Below are 15,458 nucleotides of genomic sequence, written 5' to 3' on the forward strand. Positions count from 1 at the left end.
CAAAAGCTTGACCACATTACAAAAAGCATTAGAGGCATTCCCCATGATTCTTGAGTGTACTGGATGACATCTTCAGACAAATTTCAAATTCATGGATGTCATAGGAGGCTTCCAGGCACATTATATACTGCATATGGTATTCTGCACTGAACATTGTTATGCCACAAGATTGTGACTTGAAGCCAGAGACCATCCTCCTTCAAATGGCATTTGGAATGGAAACATGAGAAATTGCTGAATAAACTAGAAGCACAGAAGAAACAAGAAAATGTGTGGAAGTGTTGAACACCAGTATGTTTTGAAATAGATGTGCCAAGCTGTTACAATTTTTAATCAAGGTTCTGGAAACTCAAGCTTCTCTTTGGTGTCTATAATTTCACCAGAAATGCTCAATAAAAATGTAGTTAGTCTTTCTAATCTATATAATTTACAATCACAGGGCATGACTGCAGTTACCTTTAATCATGCTAGCTTGGTTCATGGAACAGTGATGCTGCAGCAGGGCAAACTTCAGTGTGGGCTATACCCACCCAGACCTGGGTAATTATTCGTGAAGCTAGTCCATGTAGATGCTTACACTGCACAGATGTAATACACTTAAACATGTATAAGGCATTTTCCTTAGTACCACACAACATTCTATTAAAAAGTTAGTGCTAAACAACCTCAATAAAGCCCACGTTAAATTGTTTAAGGGCTGGCCAACTGACAGATCTCAAGTAGTTATTAACTGGGAATCATCATTAATTGGTGATTTTCTAGTGGGGGTCTGCAGAGTTGTTAGTAGTCTCAGCACTATTTAATCTTTTTATTAAAGATCTGAAAATAACTGCTGATAAAATTTGCAGATGACAGAAACTGGTTGAGAGTTAAACAACGAGGACCTGGCAGTCACACAGAACAATCTGGACTGCTGTTAAACTGAGCCCATTCAGATAAAACGCACTTCAATATAATTAAATTCAAAGTTATACATCTAGGAAGAAGGAATGCAGGCCATACAAGAAGAATGGAGGAATTACATCCTGGAAAGCAGTGACTCTGAAAAGCATTTTGGAGTCATAGTGGACAAGCAACTCAACATGAACTCCCAGTGGGATGCTGTGGCAAAAAGGCATAATGTGGTCCTTGGAATGTATAAACGAGAAGTAGTTAGTAGAAACAGAGATCTACCGCTATATATGGTATTGGTGAGACTGTTACTGGAAAACTGTATCATCCAGCTTGCATGCAGAAAAGAACCACAAAATTGTTTGAGGGCTGGAGCTCAATCTGCTTAATTTAGGAAAAAGAAGATTCTGAGTTGACTTGATTGACATATAAGTACCTTCACAGGAAGAAAATACTGGTTATGAAGGACTCTATCTGTTGGAAAAGGAAAAAGACGTAACAAGAACCAATGGCAGGAAACTGAAGCCAGACAAATCAAAATTAGAAATAAGGCACATTTTTTTTAATAATGAGGGAGAGATTAACCAAGGGAAGGGGTGGATTCTCCATTTCTTCATGTCTTCAGTGTAAGACTGGATACCTTCCTGAAAGATGTGCTTTAGCCAAACACAAATTGTGCTTTAGTCAAATACAATTTAATGGGCTCAATGCAGAAATAATTTGGCAAAATTTAATGTCCCACAAGACACAGAAGATAAGACTAGTTGATCTAATGGTCCCTTGCCTTAAACTGTATGCATCTATAAACTGCTGGCTCTGAAGGATCAAATTAAAAAATTAGTAGACCATATCTCTTTCCGCTCTCGTAATACTTTAAATTCATACTATTTTTATTTGAAAAATTTAGCATAATCATGATTGCTAAAACGAATTTCAAAGAAAAGAAGATTCTTTCTTTATTCCTGTAAGACTAGATAATTTTTCAGAACTCCTTTTAACACTGCTATTGATGTTAACATGTGAGGATCTCTTAGTTTAGTTTAAAAAAGAGGGGTTGGGAGGACATCACAGTGGCAAGTTGTGTTAACAAAACAATTTTTCTTTTATTGTTCACTAATGAGACAGTAATTGCAACCAGAATCCTACTGGGAACATAAGCTTCTACATATAATAGGACTAAGGACAGTTTTCACTGTATTTATAATTATTCTTGGATTCATTTTGTTCTGCATGAACACACTAGCACTAAAATGTTTTCATTTCACATGAAACACAAATTTCAGATTAAAGACACTTTTAGTAATGGGAAAGGCTTAGAATCAGCTTCAACTGCAAACACAATTCAGGTTTCTCTGTACAGCACTATGATGGTAATGCAGTTAAAGGAAAGTTACATTTTTATCTTAAATGTTCTGTTAACCTTTAATTAGGAGGAGAAATATAGCCATTTAAGAAAAAGCTAAGTCCTGACATTATCAGAACATCTTCTCGTCTTAATGTAATTCCAGTTATACTGTATGCTGATGAACAATATCATTCATTTCATTCTAAAATACTGAAAAAAAAGGTATCTTAAATTAAATGTTTTATATGTTTTGTTAGGTGTCATTGAAAGACAGAGAGAGAGAAGTAACTATGAGTAGGCAGCCATAATAAATGATGTTAGGTTTCTCACTGATAAATACACATAAAAATATCCAAGCAGAGAGTTTCCATCTTCTGTTTAAGACTTGATGGACAAAACAGAAGGTTTACTCAATGACCCCTAACATACAGATATAATTTGATGCTCATGTCTCAGTCATGACATTTCAATCCAGACAGTAGCAATTCTTGCTTTGCAAGGAATCTAATTAATGTCCCAGTACCTTAATCAGTTTGTAGTCTTTAATACAATAAAAATGTAGTAGCAACTAGCACTAGTACCTTTCCTGGTGACCCAGATCAGACAGAAATTCATCAACATGTCTTTGGAGTTCACTTCCTTCCAAATTTTTCAACTTCTTCAATTCACTCTGAAGAAAAAACCAAAGTTCCTTGGCTCCATTTTCAATCCTTCTTCTCAATATTTCATGGTCTTTCCCCATGCCTGCTATTAAAAAGCATAAACATATCAGCATTTCCAATGAAGTTGTACATGACGAAATTGAAACATTTGTGATATGGTATATATGAGTTTAAAAAGAAAAAGAAAACATCTCTCTACCAACCATCTCCTGTTCGCTTCTTATAGCTTTCTATCTGTTCTTTGGCCTTTAAAAGCTGCTCTTCTAAAGCATGTACTCTTCCTGCAGCTGGCCCCTGATCAATGGGACCATCCGGTATCCTAGAGCACAGGGAAGAAATTAAAGCAATAATTAGGTTTATAAATTATGTAATATTTGCTTACTTCACTAAAAGTAGTTACTGATAACACTTCAGATAATGTAACACACATAGAACCAACAAAACTCCAACAGAAACTTCTTCCCAGGTCAGCAATAATTTATACAAACAAGATTACTGTTCATTAACTAAAAGGAAAATTTCAGTGTAACACAATATACTCTAATTATCACAACTGCATTAGGATAACTTAAGATCTCATAGCAGCTAAGGTAACCAGTGGTGGTTTCTGGGCAGATATCTGTATCAAGAACAAACTTTAGAGGCGGCTATTAGGTTAGTCTTGGGAGACAAGGGTGGGAGGACAAATAAAATGTAATCCCTTCTTATGAACTCAATGACTTGAGGTTAGGGCATGCTTTTCCAAGATAATAAAATTATTTCTGATGATCTGTCATTCTTTGGCAATTACAGTTTCAGATTATTCTGGGAAAGTATACTCTGCAGCCAACACCCACTGTCTGGCCTGTTAAGATGTTATCTTTATAATAATCTTTTGTCCTCAACTATCTTTACAGTGGCTCTTAAAACTTTTTCTTCCCTGCCTTCATTTAGGAGATGGGTACAGAAAAATAATGTAGAACTGAAGTGATAAGTCAAGGCAACAAGAGCTACATTGCCAATCTTGGGCAAAAAGGCACTTGCTGGAATGTGGAGGAAAATGGTATTGGTAGTCTGAAGATAAATGGTGTAAAACAGTGAGACTTGAGCTTCGATAGCTCTGTCCAATGCTAGAACTACCCTCATGAGTGAAACTTCTAGTCCCGAGATTTCTGTCAGTCTCTATGACACAGAGGCCCATGGTGGTTCACCACTTTGTGACAACAACTCCTGTCAGACCTGACATAATCACTACACTTAACACACCGTTGTCATGGTATATACCCAAAAGGTGGCATTTAATATATCATTGGAAAACTAATGACTCACTAATCATCATTAATATTCTTGCATAATATATGTATGGAGTAGGTTTGAAGAGTTTTAGGAATTGTGTTCTTAAAAAAATGTTTGGAAAGCAATGCATAAGCACAGTCTGCCTTAGACAAAGGAATGTGTATTTGTTTGTCTGACCAGCCTGGTCATCAGGAAGAGACAAAGAAGATACATTTACATAAAAAGTAAACAAAGCCAAGAACCTAGTGAGTGGGGGAGATAGCCTCCTGCAGGGGTCTGAACCTCAAATGATAAGCAATGGAATTAACATATTGTATACAATACTGCTGTATTATAAAAGTGTATCAAGTAATGTATTTTATGGAAGCCTGTAACACACTGGTGATGAATATCATTGTGAAGTGTATGAATTAACACTATGTGAAGAATTATGGATACTTACTAATATTATGCTTTAAAGTCTGTGACCAAACACAAGGAGAAACAGATTTCTCCCCAGCCCCAAAGGTAGCATTGTGGAATCAAAACAATAGAAGCCTTATTTACATACAAATCGGCAGAGGGGTGAGAAACATACAGGCAGGGAAGAATAGCATGAAGTCATCCTGCTTCTTGAAGCAGGTTAATGAACTCAGAGATATTAGGGGATACATAGAGCCATTTGGGCATCTTTCACTTAGGAAGACTAAGGAAACTAGCACCTTATACTTCTGTGGAAAGACCTGACTCAGAGAAATCAGCCCTGGCTGGAAAGAAGAAAGACTGGTACGGAATCTACACTGAACCAAGACTGTAGCTTTTTAAGACTTAGCCACTAGAAAGCATATTTTAATTTTACTTGCTTGTAACCATTTTGTTCTTTATCCTTTGTACTTGAACTCACTTAAAAACTCTCTTTTTGTTAGTGAACTTAATTTATTTTTAATGTAAACCAAACTAGTGTTCTGTTTGAATTGAAAGCATTGTTAACTCCAGCTGAAGTATTGAACCCCAAAACATCACAGTCTCACAACAGGAAGGCTGACAGCATACAGAACACCAAAATATATCTTCTTCATTGCAAACATCAATTAGCTGCACAGTTACCTCTAATGAACTGATAAAATCAAGAAGGGCCAAATCAGTATGAATACTGACTCTATAATCTCAGTGAGTGATTTCAACAAAACATTGGATCTAAACTTTAATTTAAAAATAAATTAGCTCTAGACAAGCCATCAGAAGTATGCATTCATTATACTGGGATAAAGCAATATATAACAACATCAACGTTGCAGAAAAAGGCTACACAGAGGTCTTGCTCTGAAATTCATAAAAGATATTCAATAAACAGGGCCAGCTCCAGGTTTTCTGCTGCCCAAAGCAGCAAAAAAAAAAAAAAACCCCAAAGCAAACAAAATAGCTGCGGCAGCGCAATCGTGCCGCTCCATTCTTTGGTGGCAATTCGGTGGCAGGTCCTTCGCTCCGAGAGGGACTGAGGGACCCGCTACCTACTTGCCGCCAAAGACCAGGCTGTGCTGCCCCAACAGCAGACGTAAGGCCGCCCCTTGGCATTGGCTTCCCCAAGCACCTGCTTCTTTAGCTGGTGCCTGGAGCCAGCCCTGTCAATAAATATTTCTTTAGTCCAAAAAAGATTCAAAAACACTTTTCAAGATGCAGTTGGAATAACAAATATGAATTATTATATCTCTCTTTATTGAACACATGTACAAAGGTTCAGAGTAGAAATGGCAGGATATTCACCCGGGGCAATAGCATCAGCACATTCCCTTGAACTATCCAGTTAAGCGTACAATGGCTGCACAGGAACCCTCCCACTATTTTTTTCTTTGTTGGGACATGTGGACTATAATCCTTCCAAACTGCACGTCTACGCAAGCAAAGATGTGAACATGTTCTTAAATGCCATTCACGATTTGGGTCCCTCAAAGATTCAGTGGCTGTCATGCACTCCCTTGGGTAAAAACTGACCAATTGAGATCATTTTGGCCAACATCATAGCAATAGTCTGATCTCTAGCTCCGGGGGTTGGGGGTGGGGGGGGTAAGTGCCATCTAGAACCTTTTTGGGCAATGGCTATTTTTACAGGTCTTATATCTCCAGAACCCCTGACTCAAATGAGTCTAAATTTGGATCACTAACTACCCACAACTCCCATTACATAAAGCAAATTTCAGTGAAATCTGTGAAAGTATGCACATTTTAGAGCTTTTATAAGCATCATTCTTTAAATAGGAAAGATAGAGAGAAAGCACTCCTCTACGCATCTATCTGCAGCATTGGGATCTCTCAAAGGTTTGAAGTGACCCATTCATCTCAATGTGATGTTTTCAGATGAGAACACCTCATGGAGATGAATACAATCTGAAATAACAGTTGGAACACGTGAATTGCTCCATTCACCTCAGTGGATGTTGTCATCCCACTCCTGCTTTACAACTTGTGATATGCATAAAGTACTCCTGATCTTATCTCCCCACCCAAAGGGGTAGGACTTCCCCAGATCTTGGCTCACATGGGGGGCAGGTGGAGGGCCTCAGCCCCTCCCAAAAGGGCAACACCCCCACCAGAGCCCAGCTCACAACAACACGGTGTGGGTGATTCAACTCCTATAGATAGTCATGAGCCCCCAGATCCTAGAACATACAGCAGTGAGCGGTGCTCAGACACACCCAGAGTGCCACAGCTTCCCATATGCCAGCTCATATAAGGGGAGCACCAAGTGGGTTCAGACCCTCAAAAGGAGCAAGAGCCCCCCCCCTCCCCAAGACCTGGGCACACAGAGGAGGTAAGATGTGACGTTGAAACGTGTCCCTTCCCCTATTTTCCTCCAGTTTCACTGTCCCATCCCTCTACCCCCAAGCTCCCACACCTCCCTCACCTGAGCCTTCTACCTCTCTCCTCTCCCCTACCACCTCTTCCCCATGATCCCCCTCACCTCGCTGCAGCCTAAGATTCCTCTCCCCCTATACCCTCACTCCTCCATCCACAAAAACGCCTCCCCTCTCAGGAAGTATTCATATGTCTAATTTTCCTCCCGAAGACTTGGATTATGTTCTCCCCAAAATAAATCTGTCACCCATGACTCAAATTGCAACAGTTCCAGCCACTCAGTACAGAACTACTTCTGTTTTAGGTGGGGGCTTGTGATTAATGTATCCTTAAATTATGCTAATTGAACGGTGAGTTCTCAGTCTCAAAGAGGTGATTCATCCAGTCATTTCATCTCGAAGTTTAACAGTACACGGCAGCAGGAATAAAGGTTTTTGGGGTCCTGTAATTTAGGAACTCCTTAGTAAAATGATCCCAAATTTGGATCACTAATGCTACTGCAAACTCCCATGCAGCACACCACATTTCAAAAGCAAGCCAAGTAACCATCTGGATTTTAGATCACTTACAAAAGTCAAGTTTTAAAGTATATAAAACGGCAGGAATGGAAACCCTCTAGCTGTTTTCTCTATTGGCACATGCACACTGTAAAAATGTACATTTTCTTAAATACCGTTCTCAGTCTGGGTTCTTCAAAGATTTAGTGGGTGCAATGCACTATCCTGGGTAAAACTAGACAGATTGAGACCATTTTGACCTGCATCACATCAGCAGTTTGATCTGCGCAAAACGCAAAAATCCAGACCTAGACACTTTTTGGGGGAAAAAATGGCTTTTTTGGGGGAGCTTATATCTCTACATGACTCCAGATTTGAATCACTAACCCTGATCTGCACCTTCCTCAGGCATACTAAATTTAAAAGGAATCCAACTAAGCATGCTGATTTTAGAGGATTTAGAAAGGTCTACCTTTAGAGTTAGTGTTGTGTCATGACTTCTGTTTATAGTGGTGCTACCAGGCCACTGTAATATATAAAATATATATATTTAACATATATAAATAGTTGAGGAAGGGGGAGTTTTGTGAAGTGTTGTGGGGTATGCCTGCACTATGGGCACCTCCTGCTGAGGTATGTGGCACTGCATGCACTTCCCTTTTCTCAGGGTCCCTTAAATCCAAACTCACGTAAGATTAAATTCCATGATATGGTTCTACTTTAATTAAATTCAAAATAAACTTGAAACAAAATCTTTCCCCTTGGTTTGAGGGGCTGCAAAGTCCTCCTCCTTGGTGTGTGGTTCTCAATTCTGGGAGCTCCTCTCCCTCGGGAGAGCTTCTCTCTCTGACCATGTGCCTGTAACCGAGGGCTTGTTTACACTACAAAATTAAGTCAACATTATCTAATTCGACCGTGAGCCCCCTAATTAATTGAACCATAATCCCAGAAGCATGGAGCTCACTCAGCTGTGTACTCTTGCTGTGAGCATGTCAAACACCTTGCGTTTTCTCCTGCAGTACCTCCAGAGCCAAAGTAGGGGCCACCGCATAGAACATAGCCATGTCCTGCAAGCATGGCTGCAAGCCATTAAAAAAACAAAAACAAAAAAACAAAAAAAAACACAAAACAGTTCACAGTTGCTGATGGCAGTCATAGAGCAGTTGCAGTCTGTTCAGAGCCATTTCTAGCCCCGTGAAACAAGCACTGACTGGTGAGACTGCATCGTTTTGCAGGTATGGGATGATGAGCAGAGGCTGCAGAACTTTAGAATGCAGAAGGCCACCTTCCAGGAACTTTGTGCAGAGCTTCCCCTGACCTGCAGTTCAGCAACACAAAAATGAGAGCTGCTCTGACAGTGGAGAAATGTGTGGTGATCACTACATCTCTACCCCGATATAACACGATCCGGTATAACACAAATTCAGATATAACGCGGTAAAGCAGTGCTTCGGGGACGCGGGGCTGCGCACTCCGGTGGATTAAAGCAAATTCGATATAACGTGATTTCACCTATAACACAGTAAGATTTTTTGGCTCCTGAGGACAGCATTATATCGAGGTAGAGGTGTATTTGGAAGCCTGCAATGCCAGACAGCTACCCATCAGTGGGGAATCAATTTGGAGTAGGTAATTCAACTGTGGGAGCTGCTGTGCTCCAAGTATGCAGGGCCAATAATCGACTTCTGCTATGAAGGGTAGCAAAATTAACATTGACGATGTTGAGATGTCTACAGTTATCCTGGGGGACCCAGTCTACCCCTTGCTTCCATGGTTCATGAAGCCATATACCAGCCATCTGGACAGCAGTAAGGAACAGTTCAATTATAAGCTCAGTAAGTGCAGAATGGTGGTTGAAGTGTCTTTGGTCATTTGAAAGGGTGCTGGAGAAGTCTACTAACAAGGTTGGACCTTAGTGAGAACATCCCCATGGTTATAACTGCCTGCTGTGTGCTCCATATCTCTGAGAAAAAGAGGGAAAATTTTCCGCAGGGGTGGACAGTTGAGACAGATCGCATGGCAGCCATGTTTGAGCCGCCAGACACCACGGCAATATGAAGAGCATAGCAAGGGCTATTGCATATCCATGAGGCTTTGAAAAGCCGTTTCAATAAGTTAGAGCAATGTGAGCTGCTTGTCTGCAATGTGCTTTCCCAAACCTTCACCTAGCTTGTATCACTGTCCCTGTAAAGCCGACACCTCACCCAAGCCCACTGCTTCTACTCAGTAAAGAACATTTATTTCTCGAATCCATTTACTTTATTTAAAAAACACAAGTAAAGAGGGAGAACAGAATGAAAAGGTAACCTTAGTTAAAAAGGGTTGTAAAGTTAGAACAGGAGAAATATTTTCAGCTGTGTAACATAACTGCATTCCAGACAATCAAAGTTCCGTGAATGGGCACCTTCTGTTCCTTGTACCCTTCCTTCCCCCCAAGTTAAGTGAAAGGGATAATAGACTTTTCATCCATGCCTCAGGGAACGCTTGGGGGAGGGTGATTCTGCACCAAGTAGTGCTGTTCTTTCCTCTAATTTTGTCTCCTCTGAATCTGTTACCTCATCAAACTTGGAATTGCTTTTTTTCCCTCATTTCTCAAAATCTTTCCTCAACAGCACAGCCAGCCTGTAAGTGACTTCCACAGATACATCTGGTGAACTGCATGTGAGACACAGTGGCAGCTCACCAGTGAGATGTTTATCTTTGAAAACTCAAGGCAATTGGGGGAGGTCCCAGATGACTGGAAAAAGGCTAATGTAGTGCGCCCATCTTTAAAAAAGGGAAGGAAGAGGATCCGGGGAACTACAGGCAAGTCAGTCTCACCTAAGTCCCTGGAAAAATCATGGAGCAGTTCCTCAATGAATCAATTCTGAAGCACTTAGAGGACAGGAAAGTGATCAGGAACAATCAGCATGGATTCACCAAGGGCAAGTCATGCCTGACTAACCTAATTCCTTCTATGATGAGGTAACTGGCTCTGTGGATGAGGGGAAAGCAGTGGACATGTTATTCCTTGACTATAGCAAAGCTTTTGATATGGTCTCCCACAATATTCTTGCCAGTAAGTTAAAGAAGCATGGGCTGGATGAATGGACTATAAGGTGAGTAGAAAGCCATCTAGATCGTCAGGATCAACGGGTAGTGATCAATGGCTCCATGTCTAGTTGGCAGTCGGTATCAAGTGGAGTGTCCAAAGGGTCAGTCCTGGGGCCGGTTTTGTTCAATATCTTCATTAATGATCTGGAGGATGGCGTGGACTTCACCCTCAACAAGTTTGCAGATGACACTACACTGGGAGGAGTGGTAGATACTCTGGAGGGTAGGGATAGGATGCAGAGGGACCTAGACAAATTAGAGGATTGGGCCAAAAAAAATCTGATGAAGTTCAACAAGGACAAGTGCAGTGTCCTGCACTTAGGACAAAAGAATCCCAGATAATGCTACGGACTAGGGACTGATTGGCTAGGCAGCAGTTCTGCAGAAAAGGACCTAGAAGTTACAGTGGGCGAGAAGCTGGATATGAGTCAACAGTGTGCCCTTGTTGCCAAGAAGGCTAATGGCATTTTGGGCTGTATAAGTAGGGGCATTGCCAGCAGATCGAGGGATGTGATCATTCCCCTCTATTCGACAATGGTGATGCCTCATCTGGAGTACTCTGTCCAGTTTTGGGCCCCACACTACAAGAAGGATGTGGAAAAATTGGAAAGAGTCCAGTGGAGGGCAACAAAAATGATTAGGGGGCTGGAGCATATGACTTATGAGGAGAGGCTGAGGGAACTGGGATTGTTTAGTCTGCAGAAGAGAAGAATGAGAGGGGATTTGATAGCTGCTTTCAACTACCTGAAAGGGGGTTCCAAAGAAGATGAATCTAGACTGTTCTCAGTGGAAGCAGAGGACAGAACAAGTAGTAATGGTTTCAAGTTGCAGTGGGGGAGGTTTAGGTTGGATATTTGGAAAAACTTTCTCTAGGAGGGTGGTGAAGCACTGGAATGGGCTACCTAGGGAGGTGGTGGAATCTCCTTCCTTAGAGGTTTAAGATCAGGCTTGACAAAGCCCTGGCTGGGATGAGTTAGTTGGGGATTGATCCTGCTTTGAGCAGGGGGTTGGACTAGATGACCTCCTGAGGTCCCTTCCAACCCTGATATTCTGTCTTTCCAAGAAACAGCTTCCACATATGCCTGGTAACACTACTACAAGCTCCATCAGATAATTTGGATTATAAATACTATATGCTGAGTACATATTTATATAAATTTTCTTTAACAGTTCCACTTGCTTGAAATTTTCTAGATGAAGTTAATTTTAGAGCTTATCACCTTTTCACCTATTAGTTTTTTTAATCTTTATCAGTATGATAATATAATAAACTAAAGGGACAAATTAAAAAATAAATAAGAAAGCCACAAACTTCTTGACATATGCTTGACGTACCATATGGGTTTTTTTTTTCTGGTACAAAATAAACTATTTTACATATGCTGTTTCCTGTCAGCTCATAGTAAACAGAAACCATTTTTTCAATATGAAACCATGGCAACTTAAAATATTTCAGTCAGATTTTAAACAACTAACAGCTCTCACAAATTCTCCATAATTACGTTTACTTGATATTTTGTGCCTTGTTTAGTGGTAAAATTGCACATGCAAGCGACCGTGCAAGCAGAAAAAAAAGTATTTTGTTCAAAACATCCATTTTATTACAAAACCATTTTCACAATCTCCAGGTGACACAGATGGATGTCAGTAAAGGGAACCAAATGAAAAGTGTAATCATAGTGACATCAAGTTTAGCTGCGGAGCACTGGTATGACATATACAATAGGTCCAAAATTTCTACATAGTAGGTATTAACACTGGAGACCAAATTTCATTGAAGGAAAAGAAACTGACAAATAACAGAGACAAATAAAGCTTTTGCCTAGGATATACGTTTGTGTTTTTTTTTTAAAGTAAGACCACGAACTCTATGACTCATAAAGAGATCTGAGATATACAAAAGATTACCTCAAAAATCCTAGAACAAAAGTAAATTCTGAATAAACTATTCCAAGTTCCTCTGGTTTTAAAGAAAATTTCGCAGCGGAGTAGAATATTCCAGGTTGTATAATCTCACTTTTAAACAAAATACAGATGTTAACCAATTTGATTTATTTATTTTTGCATATCAGACTTACCTGGGAAAAAAGGTTTAAGTGCCTATGGCATTAATTTTCTCTCAGCTCCTGGGTACTTTAACAGGTTACAATGAAATTCTCTCTACAAAGAAATGTGAAAAGTTCCTAAAAGCAATCTATTGAATCTGTTGATTCTTTTTATTTGGCTCTTTCTCAGCTACTTGCATGGAGTTGGAAGGTCTACTAACTGACTTCACCAACATTAGGATTTGTTTTTCTTTGATACTTTTCTTTAATTCAATGGTTTTTATAATGGGAAGGAAACAATATCTAGTTACTGAGGTAAGAGGACAACTGGCCGTAGCAAATAAGCGTAAAGAACACAAACTGTAACTTTACTCTTCCACAAGATCAACCTTAGAAAGAGGACAGTACCAATGAGACAATCCTCAGGTAACTAAAACCAGAAGGGAAATATTAAAGGTGACCTGCAAACAAATATTGGGGGCTTCATCCTCAGCTGATGTAAATCAGCACAGGGCTATTGATTTAAATGGATCTATATCATTTTTTACCAGCTGAAGATCTAGCCCTTAGCTTTTAGAATTATATGCTGAACCAGTAATGTTTATCCTATAACTATCAAAAAACTCCTCCCCAGCCCCTCATTTTACACACACTTGCTCTCTGTGACAGCCCAGTGCCACACCCAACTTCAGACCGGAGCCACCTACAGGGATATAATAGAACAAAAATATAAAAATTATATTAATTTGCTTTGTTTCTCTTTAAAAATATCCTTATATACATAACAAAGGCTCTTTTGATACAACACTAAGCTCTACAAGTTAAGTCCTCACTGAGCAGTTGAGGGGGGAGCCACAATGGAGCTGTTGTTCTTTGGCAGCCTCAGTCCAAAGTAGTTTAAGGTACGCATAGGTCTCTCTCTCAAATTAGAAACCTTTCTGTCCTTTATTAACAAATGTTTAGAGCTACTTGAGTTATGTCTAATATTGCTGATGTTTGTAATAGGTTTGATTTTATTTTAGCCTTTTCCCTCCCTTTCTTAAATAAGAACATAAGAACAGCCGTACTGGGTCAGACCAAAGGTCCATCCAGCCCAGTATCCTGTCTACTGACAGTGGTCAATGCCAGGTGCCCCAGAGGGAGTAAACCTAACAGGCAATGATCAACTGATCTCTCTCCTGCCATCCATCTCTGAGAGGACAGGGACGGCTGACGGGACGGCCATGGAGGAGCCAAGCAAGGCTGGTATGAGTCCCTCGCTCCCGTCGTTGGAGATCTCCTCGGTGCCGGGGATCGGTACAGGGAATCGTATTGGTGCCAAGACCAAGAGCAAGACCTGCAACCAGCGCGGCGCTGGGAGGTCGACCTGGATCTTGATCGTCTATGATGGGACCGGCTGCAAGAATCTCGGTGCCGGGAGCAGTGCCTGGAGCTGGAGCGGTACCGAGAGTACCGACCGGGACGAGAGGTGGATCTGCGCCATGAGTACGACCAGTGCCGCCTGGGTGAGCGGTGCCGGGACTGCAAGTGGCATTGAGATCGGGACCAGCCGCGAGACCTGGAGCGGTGCCGAGACCTGGATCGGGAGCGGTGCCAGCTCGACTCCAGTGAAGGAGGCCTCATAGCGGCAGGCTTGCCTCTGGACTGGAGAACCCGCACCGACGGTGCCGAGGGTTGAGGCAGGGCCGATTCAGTCATGGTAATAAGGTCCCTGGCCAAGGAGAATGTCTCCGGCGTGGAGGGGACCGTCAGCTCGACCACGGGTCTCACCGGGGAGCTCTCCTGAACCGGACTCGACAGCCCTCTCAGGACCGGAGTCGATGGTACCACAGGCGTTGGTGTCACAGCATGGGTAGTTGCCGGGCGATCCAGGTGAGTCTGCACCGAGAGCGTGGAAGAGGTTGAAGGCCTTCGATCAGGTCCCTGTACTGGACAAGGCCGATGCCGAGGTGTCTTGACGGGTCCGGTGCCGGAGAAGCACTGTCAGCGCTCAGTGCCGAGGACGGAGGGTTAAGGGCTGCCTCCATAAGGAGAGTCTTTAACCGAAAGTCGCTCTCCTTTTTAGTCCGCGGCTTAAAAGCCTTGCAAATGCGGCACTTGTCGGAGATATGCGATTCCCCGAGGCACTTTAAGCAAGAGTCGTGGGGATCGCTTGTGGGCATCGGCTTTTTACAGGCCGAGCACGGTTTAAACCCTGGTGAACCAGGCATGGGCTCCGGCACCAGGTGTGGGGACGGGCTCAAGCCCAAACCCCGCTAAACTATGTACAACAACTAACAAACAACTGTAAACTATAAAACTAAGGCCTGGTCCACACTACAGTGTTAAATCGATATAAACAGCATTAAATCGATTTAACGCTGTACCCGTCCACACTACAAGGCACTTAAAATCGATTTTAAGGGGTCTTAAAATCAATTTCTGTACTCCTGCTCAACAAGAGGAGTAACCCTAAAATCGATATTACTATATCAATTTAGGGTTAGTGTGGACGGAAATCGAAGTTATTGGTCCCATTCTTTTACTGAGCTACCCAGAGTGCACCGCTCCGGAAATCAATGGTAGCCTGGGACCATGGATGCACGCCACCGAAGTAATGTGCCCTAGTGTGGACGCGTAAAATCGATTTTATAAAACCTGTTTTATAAAATCGATTTTATTAATTTCGATTTTACTCTGCCCTCGTCCAGACTACCCTGTCATATCGGCGGGTTAAAATCGATTAGACGCGATATATCGATCCCCGAGCGCGCTTGTATCGATTCCGGAACTCCATCAACCCGAATGGAGTTCCGGAATCGACATGGAGAGCCGTGGA

The 15,458-nt window shown here is 41.6% G+C and overlaps 1 protein-coding gene across 6 annotated transcripts in view; it reads right to left on the reverse strand.

Moving 5' to 3' along the window:
- The window catches only part of FUT8 (fucosyltransferase 8), a 248,110-nt gene that overhangs the window by 70,396 nt on the left and 162,256 nt on the right, over positions 1–15,458 (reverse strand). For 5 of the 6 annotated variants that reach the window (XM_030559807.1, XM_030559808.1, XM_030559806.1 and 2 more), the window contains 2 exons: positions 3,102–3,217; positions 2,818–2,983 (listed from right to left, as the gene is read on the reverse strand). In XM_030559807.1, coding sequence (XP_030415667.1) covers positions 2,818–2,978 — 161 coding nt within the window. In that variant the 5' untranslated portion in view covers positions 2,979–2,983; positions 3,102–3,217. The remainder of the gene's footprint in view (positions 1–2,817; positions 2,984–3,101; positions 3,218–15,458) is intronic. The other variant, XM_030559804.1, reaches the window with a different exon arrangement.

Source organism: Gopherus evgoodei, chromosome 4, assembly GCF_007399415.2.
Source record: "Gopherus evgoodei ecotype Sinaloan lineage chromosome 4, rGopEvg1_v1.p, whole genome shotgun sequence".
Taxonomy (NCBI): Eukaryota; Metazoa; Chordata; order Testudines; family Testudinidae; genus Gopherus; species Gopherus evgoodei.